This window comes from Talpa occidentalis, unplaced genomic scaffold (genome assembly GCF_014898055.3).
Source record: "Talpa occidentalis isolate TD23 unplaced genomic scaffold, MPIMG_talOcc4v2.1 talOcc4.3, whole genome shotgun sequence".
Lineage (NCBI taxonomy): Eukaryota > Metazoa > Chordata > Mammalia > Eulipotyphla > Talpidae > Talpa > Talpa occidentalis.
In genome coordinates this window covers 123239964-123254925 of record NW_023603184.1, presented here as the reverse complement: position 1 = coordinate 123254925, position 14962 = coordinate 123239964, and the positions used below count along the sequence as shown (strand labels likewise).

The 14962-nt window shown below is 40.2% G+C and overlaps 1 protein-coding gene across 8 annotated transcripts in view; it reads right to left on the bottom strand.

Annotated features, from left to right (window-relative positions):
* SPATS2L (spermatogenesis associated serine rich 2 like) overlaps positions 1–14962 on the bottom strand; it is a 171755-nt gene that overhangs the window by 14147 nt on the left and 142646 nt on the right. For all 8 annotated transcript variants that reach the window (XM_054699981.1, XM_054699976.1, XM_037523797.2 and 5 more), the window contains 2 exons: positions 8783–8841; positions 1591–1700 (listed from right to left, as the gene is read on the bottom strand). In XM_054699981.1, the coding sequence (XP_054555956.1) occupies positions 1591–1700; positions 8783–8841 (169 nt within the window). The remainder of the gene's footprint in view (positions 1–1590; positions 1701–8782; positions 8842–14962) is intronic.

The following is a 14962-nucleotide window of genomic DNA, read 5'->3' as shown; positions in this document are numbered from 1 at the left end:
GTATATTATTGGAGTCCAGTTGAGGATTTTATTCTGAGGGGAAGAGTAGGCCATATTGGAGGAGACCAGATCTGCTCTGGGGGTTTAACCCTGGTCTTAGAATGGATGATCAGGGTGGAGGGAGAGATTGGAAGAAGACAAGTAAGGAAGTATTGCAATTAACTAGGTGGGCGGCAACAGAGAAAAGGTAAGAAGATTTCAGGACCCTTGGAAGCCCTCATTCCCAATAGGCTACTTTCATTCTTAACTGGGATGGAGGAGACTGAAAAGTCACTTGCTAGTTTCTATCACACCCAACCAGTTTTATGCCCAGATCAGCAGACAATGCTACTAATAAAGTTAGCAGCAACTGTGCTTGAAAATGCTCTAGTTTCCTAGAAGTGGGTCAGCAACAGAGTACATGTATATGCACAAGAAAAAGGTACAAAGGGCAGATTTATAAGTTGTTAACTTTCTATTTTGTAAACACTTGTTTTTGCCTTTCTGGTAATTACTCCAATGAATTTCTGAAGATCCACAGCCTTGGTGGGTCTGCGAATAAAGACTCCACCTGGCCAAATGGATGTGACCTAAGTGGAGGTTGATAAGAATTGTTCTCTGGAATTTGACTTAAGTAGGGTGACACAAAGGCTGATGATGTCTGGAGGTCATTCACTGATGGTGCCCTGAACAATGTCCAGTAAATACCTCTACCTACATTACCCTGCTGGCTGCCTGGGTTCCTGCCTAATTGTAGCCAAATTCTTTGATCACATTCTGCATTAGTGAACTATACTCATACTCTTTCAATTTCTACTTGTTCTCTCTCTTTCTCTCTTAAGTTCTACTTGTTTTTGATGTTAGCAAGGGTAAATTTCTATTGCTTGCAGCAGAAATTTACTAAATACATTTGTAGATGGGATTCTTTTTATTTTATTTTTGTGTAGAAGAACTGGGGTGTAGGCTAGAGGTATGGAGGGGTGAGAGGACTCACCAGAGACAGAGTGGGAAGCACAACAGGTGGATTTACTGAAATGTACTGCTAAGGGGAGCAGCGGGCAAGACAGGAGAGGTCTGCTGTGCCATGTGGGTTAGCTCCCTTGCCAGGGATCGAACTCACATCCTAGCCTCTAGGCCACCAGGGAGGCCCCTACAGATGGGATTCTTAATAAAAGGGCAATAAGCTAGAAAAGGATATAGGAAAGAAGTCTCCATATATTGTGCATTCTTCAGAATCCTCATATTTAATATATGTTCCTATGTGTGTGTGTTTATATACATAAACATAAATTACAGAGAGTGAAAATAATATCCCTCATCCCAGTTATAATTCATGGCTGAACACATTTTATTTAGGTCAGTCTCCACTGACTAAGAAAATAGCTTGTATCTCTCCTCTGCAATAACATAACCCCTTCAACCACACTGTACTTAAAAACAGTGATTAGGTGGTTCTTCACCCTTTTGTATCCTCTATTTCAACCTTGTGAAAGAGAGCTGGCTGTATGATGTCAGATCCTCAGAGAGTAGCACACTCTGTGGATGTAGAACAAATATAATGGGGATCAGATCTCTGGCTCAGGGTTCAGGCTGGGATATTTGGAAACTGACCTTAATTTCTGCTCTGAGTTCAGCCAGCTGCATCTCTGCCATTTGACTGGCTAGATCGGTAAGTCTCTTTAGTTCTTCTGCTTTCTTCTGACGAGCAGTCAGGATTTCCACTGCCAAATAAGAAAGAATACTCCATTAGCTTCAGAGGTTTAAACACGGTCTAACTTCCTGGAATTAGTATTCCCCTCCACTGACTGCTCTGTTGGACTATGTTTTCTGAGTTGGTTGCTAAGGGGAGGATGCCTTTGGTGGTGGCCCATTTCGACCACTCATTTCCTTATGTTCTGATCCACCAGTCCCCAAACCAAACACAGTCCTTTTCTGATTCACTCCACACCCACAATCTTCTTCATTTACCACACTGCATCTGATCTCACTTACTTAATTTGGACTTTAGAATCTGTGCATTACTCAGAACGGCTATCTCCCCCCAAAAGATACTAAAGTCCTATCTGAATGGTAGGGAGTCCACTAAGCAAAAACCATTTCTCTGTATGTGCTGTACTTTTAAATTCTAACAGCATCAGATCTTCTGAACTTTAACATACACTCATTTAGGGCGACTAGCTGTGGGAATATGACATAAAAGTTTTACTTTATTAGCTTTTTGTGAGCTAAAAATGCCTCTGCTTTTGATACTGTGCAGATATGTTTCCATTTTGCAACCAGAGAGAACTTCCAGGCCAGAGAGTCTTGTCTTTTTTATAAGTGTCCCCAGTGGAAAAATTTCAAGGGTAAGTCAAAGCCAGATTGAACTGGATTCATGTGTATCTTCAGCATCTGCACATGTAGATAAGACATCAGGAGTCCCCTGGTGCCATGTTTCACACATCTGTCAGATGAGCTAAAGTCTCAAATAGATGTGGTAGTTCACGGGGTAACTTTTGTGTGTCTGTGTGCTTTCCCCCAAATCATAGAGCTTGGAAGCAATGAATACAAACACGGAAGGTGAGCCTTAAATATGAAGTATGATCTTCTAAAAGAAAGATTTGTAGCTCTCTACTTCAAATCATATATGAATCACCTTTATTTCCTTTGAACAAGCATTTTGAGTTATAAGACATGAGAAGTCCACTTAGCTAGAACAATGTGCATGTCCAATTCGCATTCTATTCTTGGCTGAACAAGAGTCAGCTGCTTCATTAGACCAGATTCATAGCATACACACAAAGTCAAGCAATATGGTTTATGAGTATCAGAGTTCTTAACTTATATATTGTCAAAACCCAGTCACTTCAAAATCCTAAAAAGAAGCTCACAATTGATCAAGAATTAAGATTTCCTGCAAACCATAAACCACTTTCCAGATAGACTGAGAAACCTCTTTTAATGCAAATACCAATATTGAGATGTCAATAAAATAACTAATTTATAACTCAGAAAGCCAACTCATCTGCTCAACTAATCTAATTATGCTTAGATTATTTACCAGGACATCTTCTGCCTCTCATTTGCAATACTCTGTAGCTGGACAGAGGTTGATCTGTGCCTGGTGGTCTTTCAGAATACAGAGGAACGAATGAAAAACACACCTCTCAGATGGGAGTGAATGGAATTTTCATCTGAATACAGGCAATGTATTATTGAATTATGTCCCAGGTTATCCGGATAGACCAGCAATCATAAAACCATGGGATTTAATCACTTATAGCCACAGAACACATGTTTTGTTTGGTCCACATATGAGTTACCCGATATGAAAACTAGGAGATTCCATTTGAAAGATGGATTTCTCTTAAAATACTGGAATTTCTGGCCGCTCTTGGCCAACATTCCCACTGGGCAATAATTAGTTAGAGCTCTGGAGCCATTGCCCTTCTAGATGAAGCATGGTGCCCAGCTTTCCATGGTCCTCCTACCCTTCCCTGATCACTAATGTTACCTGCCTGCAAACACTTCTCTATATTCACAACACCAAGGGTCTGTACAAAGTGGGTGCTCAGTATGTTTGAGGAATGGAGGGTTCAATGCATGAATCATTCCATTATTTAAGAGGAATATGCAAAGAAAGATGGAAGTTCTGTTTCTAAAAGGCCCACTTAAGAATGACTAGGAGCCTTTTGCTCCATTGCCATTATAATTCAACCTAAGGATGGGATTAATTACCTGGAGCATGAGAAAACAATTCTCAAGCTGGAAAATGAAATGGGGTACTTTCCTCTTGCAAAGACAAAAAAATGAATTCTGAACTCCCATACATGATAAGCAGCTAGTGAAGGGGTTGGCAGACTCTGAGTGACTACACAGTTAAACAGATCTGACTTTTCTTCAAGGATCATTTAGGGGACTGGTGACAATTAGGGGTAATTGTTCTTTTTGATTAAGTAGAACTTGGGCATTCACACTAAACAAAAGTTTTTTTAGAAATAGATATAAATGGCCCCTAAAATAGGAATGCAGGTGCAAGATCACCAATAAGTTCTGAGTTTACACTCATGCAAAATATGCATGGAAATGAATACTTAGCATCAGCAAGTGTTGGGATGAGTCTTACATATAGTCTCATTAACATTTCAAAGCTTTTCATTATGAAAAAGTCCTAAAACTTGAGATCTAAAGTCAATATTCTTTGGGGAAAGCTAACAGTTTCACCTGAAAACATCAATCACATTATAAAAAGCAGATTAGATCCTTAGATTCATTGATCCTATAATTTAAAATAGAATAATAAGTATGTTTTGAAAGCACCATCCTTTTGGAAATCTGTGGAGGGAAACAGCTCTGTACAGTTTTAGATTTTCACTACATTCAGGACTTGATTAATGTTATTTATGTGCTTTTATAAACAGTATTTGGTATGCTGAAATCCATTTTCTCAAAAGGATTTATAAATTCCTTCAAGTTTTTGGAACACGTGAGAAACTTGCTCATATTACTTCACTATGGAAAATTTTAGAGCTTCTCTGTACTCCTCAACAGAGGATAACTCAAAATTCTGGAAGAGGAGGCGGGAGTTAGGGCAGAAGTAGCTCTTCAAGCACAAAAATTCTTAGAAATCCCTTTTATTCCTTAAAAATTCTTGCAAATTTTGTATTTTATTTCATCACATACCTGTGTTTCTGCTAACACAGAGTAATGATTTCTTTCCATATCTCTAGTAAATTTGACACCCCCAAAATATGCCTATCTTTTGGAGGAACAGAGAGGACCAAACTCCAACCCAGTGAATGGCATCCTGAAGGATGCCATCATCTTGAACTCTCAGGTGTCCACAACTTACAGCCTGCCACAGACCTGGCTTCCTAAACAGGGGGCCCCTGGCAATGAGGGGCAGAGGTAAGGGGCCACATTGGGCTTAAACTAAACATGTGCATTCTCTGTGCTCTTGCTTTTCTGGCTTCAACTTGCACCTGGGGTCTCAGCTCGGATTGTGTTGCTGGTAGGACATGTTGGCCAATTTCTCTCTGTTCCCCCTTTTTCACTTCCCTTATAAATAAACCTTTTTTTATTTCTCTCTGCATGTCAGTTTTTGTACCATGTTCTTAAGTGTATGGGTGTATGGGTGAGGGCTACAACCCTGTTTCCCCTGGGGTTGCCCAGGAATGTATCTAGTCCCTTAATTTCCTGGGTCTAATAACAAAGTTTGAGACCCTAGCACTACAACACCCTTGGTCTCTTCATCTGCAAAATGTAATCATCCTACACACCTTGCAGGGTTGTTGTGAAGTTAAATGAAATAATTATGTGAAATCAACAATTATTATTAACAAAATGAGGTAACATCATCTAGAATATACGTCTTCATTTGCAATTACATTATGTTCACCACAGCCTATAGACAGAGTTAATTATAATAACTTGTTTAACAAATATTAGGGAGTACCTACAGTCTTTTCAGCATTGTGTTAGGTGCCACAAGGGACATCTTTTACATCATAATTTATGTTCTGTGTTATAATTGAGGGAATGTGGTTTATACCATGTGCAGAAAATGGAAAATATGGAAAATAATTGAGATCATAGATAAGTAAGTTCAAGATGGAGGTTGTAAAGACAGTTTTTTTGTGGGGAGAAACACAGTATTTTTTCCTATCTGTGGGGAAGACACAGCTGTCAGAGGCATGGATTGTATATGTATAAAGACTGACATAAATGTTCTGGAGCCTCCCCCCTCTCCAAGGCAAAGTCACCTGCATACACATGAAGTCAGAACAGGCTCCACTCTATTATGCAGAGTTACCTAAGCAAGAATCTGCTGCCTGTGGATAAACCAACATTTCAACCCCCACTAAAGACCACAGAGGCAGATAACGAAGATGTAAAAAAAGAGGTGTGTGCACCTGTGTCTCCACAGTGCATTCTTCAGAAACCCCAACATTTGCCCTCCTCAGCACATAGATAACACCTTATCTTTTTTTAAAAGATTTATTTAAAGATTTATTTATTTATACAAGAATTGGGGTATAGGCCACAGGCGCAGGAGGGCGAGAGACAGAGCAGGGAGCAGAACAGGCAGATGACCAAAAATACTGCTGAGGGGAGCAGCGGGCGAGACAGAAGAGGTCTGCTGCGCCATGTGGATAGTTCCCTGGCCAGCCTGGGGATAGAACTCATGCTGCATTGGCTGTGCACAGCACAGATTGAGTCCTAACTCCTTGTCACCTTATCTTTAGGTCAAAATAACTTAGGAAATGGAAAGAACTAAGTCTAGAGAAAACCAGAAGCCCCCCTCCCTCCAAGTAAAATAGTTACTTTTTTTTTTTACATCAATGACTCACTGTTCCTATCTATATACAACTCACACTTGTGACTGTTGGAACTGTTCTCACAGAGTAAAGTCTGTCAGGCTGCTTCCTGGGTTCAACTCCTCATTTTGATTATCTAATAAACCCTTTGTCTATTATTGAGAGCTGCTGTGTACCCACCAACCTCCATTTTCTGACTATTATTTGAGTGGTTGGATGAACCTCTTTACTAATAAAAATATTTCCCTTTTTGTACACAGATTATGTCAGGTAAGTACCTGACATATATTTTCTCCTTTTCTCTTTATAGTAACTATTTGAGGTCATATTTTTTTCATTTCCACTTCCCTGAAAAAAAAACCTCAGAGAGAGAAGTTAACAAAATTGTCCAAGGTCACGCTGCCAGTCCATGGGTGGAACTTGGACTTGGGCTCAGCTTGGCTTGCCTCCAAGGCCTGAGAAGTGGCTTCCCCAGGGCTCTGGCAGTTCTAAAATCAGAACCTACAGTAGCAATCACTGAAGTTAGGTGAACCCTGTCAACCAAGCTAGCCGGTTCAGCTAGGCGAAAAGCTCTCTGACTGCAGGTCTCAGACTTATCTGGTTGCTGTTTTTTTTTTTTCAGTCTCTAACAGTGCTTAGCACATAAAGAAACATGCAGTAGGTATTTACTGATTGAATAAGTTTTAAAAATGGGGATGCTCTCCAGAGATGCTCCTAATTCCAAAGGTCTTGGCACCTAACAGTATTGTCCCCAGAAGGAAGAACGAGATGTACTAAAAACAGAATTGGAGTGTTTAAGAAAATTTCATTTAGTACATCTCCAAGAATGAGCACATGAAATTGGAGGCCTTTGCTACTCTCTTACCAAGTGACTAACTAGTAGCTGTCTAGTATAGGGCTAGAGAAATATTTGTGTCTCTGTGGACTGTTAGCATTTTTATAAAGAAGACATGAAACAAAAAAAAAATAAGAAAGAAAAGCTATACCTGAGAAAAAAGTTCCAAATCCTGTGGTAATCTAATTGGACTGAAGGAGTCAACAAGTTTCATAATAATAAAATAATTTCACAATCAAAGGAATTGTGTAACTATCTAAATAGTCCATAGTTTAATCCTGGATCCCATTTAGTTTCATTGATTAAAACTTGCTGTATGTTAGTTTTATCCTAAGATAGTATTTCAAATTATTTAGAAAAATTGTCTAACAAGATTGTCTATGTTTTCCATAGAATGACTACTGAATTAAGGCCAAGGACCTGGTAGAAAAATATAAAAAGAAAAAGGAATCAGGTCTGATCCTTCCTTCTGGTAAAAAAGAAAGGCCAAAGGCAAGGAATGTAACTGAACTCTGGCTGGGGGTGCAGACTACCATTTATCTAATCCATGAGATAAAATTTGAGAAAAGATGACAAATTTAAAATGCCCTAGAGATAAGGATTATAAAACTAAATCATAGCTGAAAAATATGTCTTTCGGGTTCCCATTAACATAGCAGACTGGATTCAACTATAAGAGGGGGGTCAGCATGTTGCTTGTTGTTGAATCTGACTGAGAATAATCTTCCAGTCTGCAAACCTCAGCCTAAATTAGCTGTTCAGTACCTTTACAAGAGGGGAAAGGCTTCAAAACAAATATGAAGATAATACAATAAATCAAACCCAGAGTATTAATATTTTACGTTAAATTTAAGAAATGTTTTGCAATGATCAAAATAATTTTAGTGTGTTCATTAATTAGAGTATTTGGTACATTAAGCAATCTCACTTGCGCTTTCAATTTAAAACATGTGGATGATTCTTCTGAGATGTTAAAGTTGGCGGTTGTCAGCAAATTTGACTAAGTTTGTAAACACAGTTAAAGTGTTTTAAGAAAACTTCATTTAGCATATCTCAAAGTTAGATTAATCTTGTAAGAGTTGCTCAAAAGGATTAAATACTTTGCCTGTTAGATTTGAGAGTTTGCCTTTTTGGGTATCTGAAATGCTTAGAAAAGGATCAGATATATTAAATTCAGAAATGTAATTAAAAATGTAAAGGAGAATTTAAGTAAGTTTCAAATGGGACTAATTTTTTAGGGCATTTAATTTGTTAAACTTGATTAATTGAACCTAAGGAGAAACAAGTAAATGTGATTATATAAGGAGCATAGCAACATCTATAAGCTACGAAGGCTTATAGAATTATGTTTTAAAATATAATACCAAATTCAGTATCGTTTTAAATCTAATTAACTATAAGTAGTCCTTTATATCCACAAAAGTTCTGTTGGATTCTAAATACTTAGCTGACACCTTTTATTTGCTGAGTGCCTATTCTGTCCACACTCAATGGATGATACTACTCTCTCTTGAGTGACAGAGGAGGTGACTAAGGTTTCCAGGGGATCAGTGACTTGCCTAAGGTTACAGAGCACACGAGCCAGAATTTCTGTGAATTGGGTTCCCTCTCAAAATCCACATCACTGTCAGCGGTGGGAGTGTTTCTAATCACACAACCATGGTGTACTTACTGGCTTCTTCTTTAACTTTATCCATTTCTGCCATTAATGAAACTTCTTTGTCAATGATGCTGGGGGGAAAAAAACAACAAAAAATGCTTACTCAAAGATAAACTTCTAATAAGCAGTGGAAGTAAGGGGGAAAAAAACTATTATTTTCATTGAACAAAATACAAAATCACCATAAATATTTCTATGTTACACTGCCAGGAGCACACTCTGCCTTTCCAGAACGAAGGCAACATGGAAGGATGCTCCCAAGTATTACACAGTGACATCTGCAGATTCAATCACTGTCAGCAAATCAAAAAACAAACAAACAAACAAAAAACCTCTTTTCAGACTTTCAAAATTGTGCTGCTTTGAGTTTAAATTTGGGAGTCTTTTTGCCCTATAAATTCCAAAGTTCCAAAGCAATGTTAGAAGTATTTTGAATTTTGCTGAACAGCTGGTACCCAGGTCTGTAGTTCTTCACCGTCCTGGATTCTGGCTGGATTCTGGGAGGGAGGAAGGTGGGCCCAATTCTGATGCAGACGGTCTTGGGAACTACTGTGATGTGGTCTGGATTAATTCATCCCCGTGCTCTATAACGGAAACCTACACCATCTCATTTTCCCAGTAAGCATTTCCAAGTTCAAATTAACTTTTGTACCTTTTTTTTTTCATTTATTTTTTGGTTAGTCCTTTGAAAAGATACTACGTGCATAAAATAATGATCTGTCCAAAAGTTTGTTTCTCTTCCATACCACTCCCTATTCCTAGTTTCCTTCCCAGAAGCACACATCATCACAAATTCCATATATCCATCACAGCCTTTTATGTATAGTTATCAGATTTTTAAAAAAGTCATTTTAACCATAATTATTTCAATATATTATCTCTAAAACATAACCACATTACTGTACTATAGAAGCACATTAACAATAATTTAATGTTATCAAATATCTACTCAGTATTCAAATTTCCCTTATTGTCCCAAACATTTTAACCCTGTTTAAACCAGGATTTAAATATGGCCTGTCTATTCATTACAACTAGTTGGTTATTTCTCTCTTTTTTTTTTTAATATTTATTTATTTATTTATACAAGCACTGGGTACAGTCAGAAGCACGGGAGGGTGAGAGAATTCACCAGAGTTAGAGCGGAGAGCAGAGCAGGCACACTGACGAAGTACACTGCTGAGGGGAGCAATGGGCGGCAGGAGAAGTCTGCACGTCATGTGGGACCCTCACCCAATGGCCGGGGATCGAACCAGAGCTGCAGATGCTACGGGCAGCTTCGCAGCCCAGCGCTCAACCGCTGCACCACCGGGGAGGCCCATAGTTGGTTATCTCTTAAATTTGTTTTAAAGTATATTTTATTTATTTTAATATATTTAAAATTTAAAATATTTCAAATATATACTTAAATTAAAGATTCCGTCTCATCCCTCTTTTTCTCTTTTGCCCTTTATAATTTATTATTGAAGAAAGTAGTTTGTTTGCCCTGTAGAGTTTTCCAGCATTTGAATTTTGCTGATTGCATCTCCATGGTATTATTTATCCACTTTTTTTTGATTTGTCTAATTTTATTTATTTTATTTTTTATTTATTTTTAATTTTATATATTTTATACATCTTTTTTAATTTTTGCACAATGTATGCATTTTCACCTTGGTTATAGTCCCCATACAATTCTCACCCCCTTAGCTTTGATCCTACTCCCTTCTCCCCCACTATAGTGTGTCTCCGGTTTATCCACTTTTGTGTTTCCTATACATTTCTTATTAGATATAGACATTTGATTAGATTCAGATGTTTTTATCTCAGGAAGAATACTTTATGTTACATATTTCCACCAGAAGACACATAATGATACAGCACACAAATATTCTTCCTGAAAGAAATCAAACCTGAATATATTCAAATTTCTTCATCTAATAACAAGCTTATAGGAAATCCAAGGGGCATCTCTCTCTTTCTATCATATTAGTCGTCATTGATGATCTCTGCCTAGATCAACAGGGCTTGCAAAATAGGGATATTTAGATTCCAGCATTCTTTTTTCATTTACTTACTGTACTTCTTCCATAATGAAAAACTTCCTCATCAACTATTTAGTTATGAAATACAGTTTGTATAGGAAAGGCAGGATAGATGATTGATTCTCAATCAGTTTTCAAAATGATAGTTGTTTCCTTAACATCAAGTAATCAATGATGAAATTTTTGTTTGTATAATTGATAAACTCATACTTAATGCACTTCAAAATACTGCAGTTATCACTTTATTGTTACTTAGATTATTTTGTCAACACATTTTCTTTCTCCACTGGATGTTCTTTTAAACTTTAAAGTGCATTGAAAATTTATTTCCATTTAAGAGATAATATTTTAAAGTATTTTCCAAGGTAAGAAGTGGTTCCTGGGGTATATCCATAGAAGTTTAGGGGCTCTTCAACCAGATGGTGTATACTAAACATTTGGAGAGTGAGGGCGGAGGAGCTCAACTCTTTCCAACCAGGAAATCCTAACGGAAAAAACCGACATGCATGGTGAATGGCAAGTTCTCTGTAACTGGGAACCAAGCCTAATCCATCCCGTGTAGACATGCCCATGACGCATATGGCTTAAGGTCAGCAGATATGGTCACTTTGGTATGACCAGCATACCTGTACCTTATGTATTGACATTACACTTTATGATATCAATGTGTTTTAAATACAGGAAGGTGTATCCCATGAGAAGGAAGTCTCTCTTCCATCTCAGTTCCCCTCTCTGGGGATTATTAGTGTTTTGTGTTTCTTTTCAGAGACCACCTATGCAGAAACCAGCATGTGTTTATTCATTGTATGAAATCCTGAGTTGAGTCAATAGGCTTGGCGCTCCTGTGATTAGGAGATATATTTAGCTTCTCTGTTAAATTTACAAATGGAGCTGCAATAGACGTCAAACAATATTTGTTTTTAACAACCTTTGTAGGGAGAGCAGTTCCATGTTAGTTTAGGAAAAGAAGGCTAATGGATAAACTGTTAGGGAGTTAAGATGAGAACCTGGAGATTTGGAGCTAGGAGCCTTCACTACAAATATACAGTTAAGTTACTCTGCCTGAGAAAATGTTTTTTAATTAAAGGTAAGGGAGAAGCGGGAAAGAAGAACCAGCATGAAGGCTAGGAGCTGTGGAGGGTGAAATGCTGGAAAAAATCACCAGTAGCAGGGCAGGCAAAAGAACTTCCAGGAGCCAGGATGCTGTAGCAATGTGTCTCTGTGAAGTGTGTGAAGTCAGCCCTCCTCACGACAGCCAGTTCTCTGTGCTTGGTGTGAATGGTCCGCATGTGTCGGTGCACACACCTGGCACTGGGCAAGCAGTTGGGTTTCTCATTTGGGTCAATGAGAAGCTTACCGGATGGGAAGAGGCAGAGTGAGTGCAGCGTGTTAAGCTCTGCCCCACCCCTGGAACTGCTACAAATATTGGAGATGGCTTTGGAACTTCCACACCATAAGGAACAGGAGTCCAGGACAATATATTTGACCCCGAAGGATTGGGAGACACCAGGGCGATAGGGCGATAGGGCGATAGGTTAAGGACTTCAGGGCGATAGGTTAAGTGAAAGTAACTTGTATTCCATTCTTTTCCCCAATGGAGTGAAGCAGGGTTGCACAGGTTTGGGACAGGATTGCACAAGAATATGCCTCAGAGAGCACTAGAAATGGGGAGATTGACAAAACATTCATTCACTAGACAATCATTTGCTGAGTACCTGCCATATGTCAGACAAGAGTTTAGGGCTGGGAAAATAGCTACAGATTTTAAAAACATTCCGATCATCCTTGTGGAGCCTACATTCTTTTTGGGAGCAGGAAGAAGGTGAGGAGATGTGCTAAATTCAACTGGGAAAATAGTGAAAAACAGATGGAGAGGAAAGAAAATAATAATAGCAAAGAAAAGAAAACAAAAAGAAATCAGGGGGCCTCCCCTGGTGGCGCAGCGGTTGAGTCCTGGGCTGTGAGGCTGCCCGCAGCCTCTGCAGCGACAATTCGATCCCTGGCAGCTGGTGAGGGTCCTACATAGCGCACAGACCTCTCCTGCCGCCCGCTGCTCCCCTCAGCAGTGTATTTCATCGGTCTGCCTGTTCTGTTCCTGGCTCTGGCTCTGGTGAATTCTCTCACCTTCCCATGCTCTGACTGTACCCAGTGCTTGTATAAATAAATAAATAAATCCTTTAAAAAAAAAAAAAAGAAATCGGGATTTCCCCATCCTCAATGAACCAAAGGCTCTGCGGAGAGTTGCCAGGTTTTGACAGCATGCATGGTGCACCTTAAGGGAAATGCATGCACATGAACTGGGAGCTTCAGATTCCCAGTGGGTAGGAAAGAAGCAGACTTCAGGGCAAGCGCTAGGAAAGCCCCATGCCATCTCTCACCTTCTCACTCCCCAGATAGGGTTATACACCTTGGAGGCTGAGCACCCTATCGCCTGTGTGTATATGCTCTGTGGGGAGAATGGCATAGAGAGTGGCCTTTGTTCATTTCATTACCAGCTACGTGAGCAAGGTAAAATGTCTTGTTGATTTAATTTGTTAACATAATTTCATGCTCTGAGACTTTACAAGATGGACATTTGGGTATAACACATATCCCCAAGTCTAACACATATTCAACAAAGCTAAATCTTCGCACAGTAGTTATTAGTTCAGGCCTTTTGGGCTAGCAACAGGAGGGATGAAGGTTATACTTAATAAGTGTTAATCTGCTTAATGCCCACTTGAGGATGTGAAAAAGCCTGTGAAGTTGGCACCAAACCATGCTTCCATTCCTCCGGGCATTTCCACAAAAGATTGTCCTCAAGCATCTTAACAGTTCAGGCACTGCTTTCAGAACTCACGTGCAGAAAGGCAGCCAAGAAATCTTCGCTGAGTCAGGACCCTGCTCTGAAAGGATGAACTGAATGCAAACCAAGATCAGGTGCCAGTCTGGGGCAGCGCCCCCGAACCTCCTTCCAGAATCTCAATAAGGTACACAGGAGGGTTTCCTTGGAATTTTGCTTTTGAGGCAGCAGGTTTGTGCAAGGAAGGAGACTTGTGGGGAGTGGATACAGAGGCTGAAGTAGTACAGGCTGTCTTGCCCTCTGCAAGCTGTCAGCCAGCGAGGAGCCGGCCTCTCAATCACAGGACCAGCAGACCAAGGAAAGGTCCAAGAGGAAAGAGGGCATTAAGAGCTTCTAAACACCCACATCCAGCATCCTGGTGAATTGTATCAGTGCCATTTGCAAGTCTGACTGAATCTTCCTATGGGTACTAGACAGAGATAAAGACTGAGGGGTTGCCTGATGAAAATCAACTCTACAGGCTGCATAAGGACAGAGGGTACTTGGCAGAACCCTGACAAGGAGTTACCAGTTCTGGAGGCAGGTGAGAGAGCCTTTTAGAAGAATGATATCACAGCAAAGATGAAAAAAAAAAAATCAGCGTCAGGGATCACAGTGCCACTAGTGAAGCAGAAATGCCACGTGACTTGCTCCCGGTACACCTGTGTTGCTGACTGCTGTGCCAAGCCTGCAGGCTGGCAAGGCAGGGGGGCTGGGATGAAAAGAGGCAGGCACTGGCCAGACAGGGGCAGGGGTAGGGGGCACTAGAAGGCAGGCAGGCAACTGAGTCTCCCAGCCCCCCAGGAATCTTTCCTCTTTCTCTGAGCTCTCTCTGGTGTTTTCTCTGGTCTCACCTCATCTGTATTCACACTGCTTGAACTCCCATTGCCACCCTCCCTCTCTGAGTGATGCCGCCCTTACAGCCCTGACCTCTAGGTGCAGGTATGCACAGTTCTGCATGCCTACACACCTGGTGCTCCAGGTGTCCACAAAGACATGTGTCCCCCACACCCACATGCCTTCTGTGATAACACAATCAAGGCCACAGGCGATAGCCAGAGGCTAGTGGAGCAAAAAGCCTGATTAATTCACTTACTCTACAATGACATCAGCCCTCCGACAAATGAAAATGAGAAGTGATCGCAACTAACACAGCCTGGGTGCTCACTGTACGCCAGACACATTAGGGTAAGTGCCAGGGTGTCACTGCAATGATCTTAGTCCATGGCACCCCAGGAGGGATGAGCCTGCTCTTGCCTCAAGGTGAGGCCCTGGCACACGCCCTCCCCTTTGCTGACGACCAGAGCTCCAGCCTCAGCCCTCTTCATCTCATTAACCTTGGGTTGT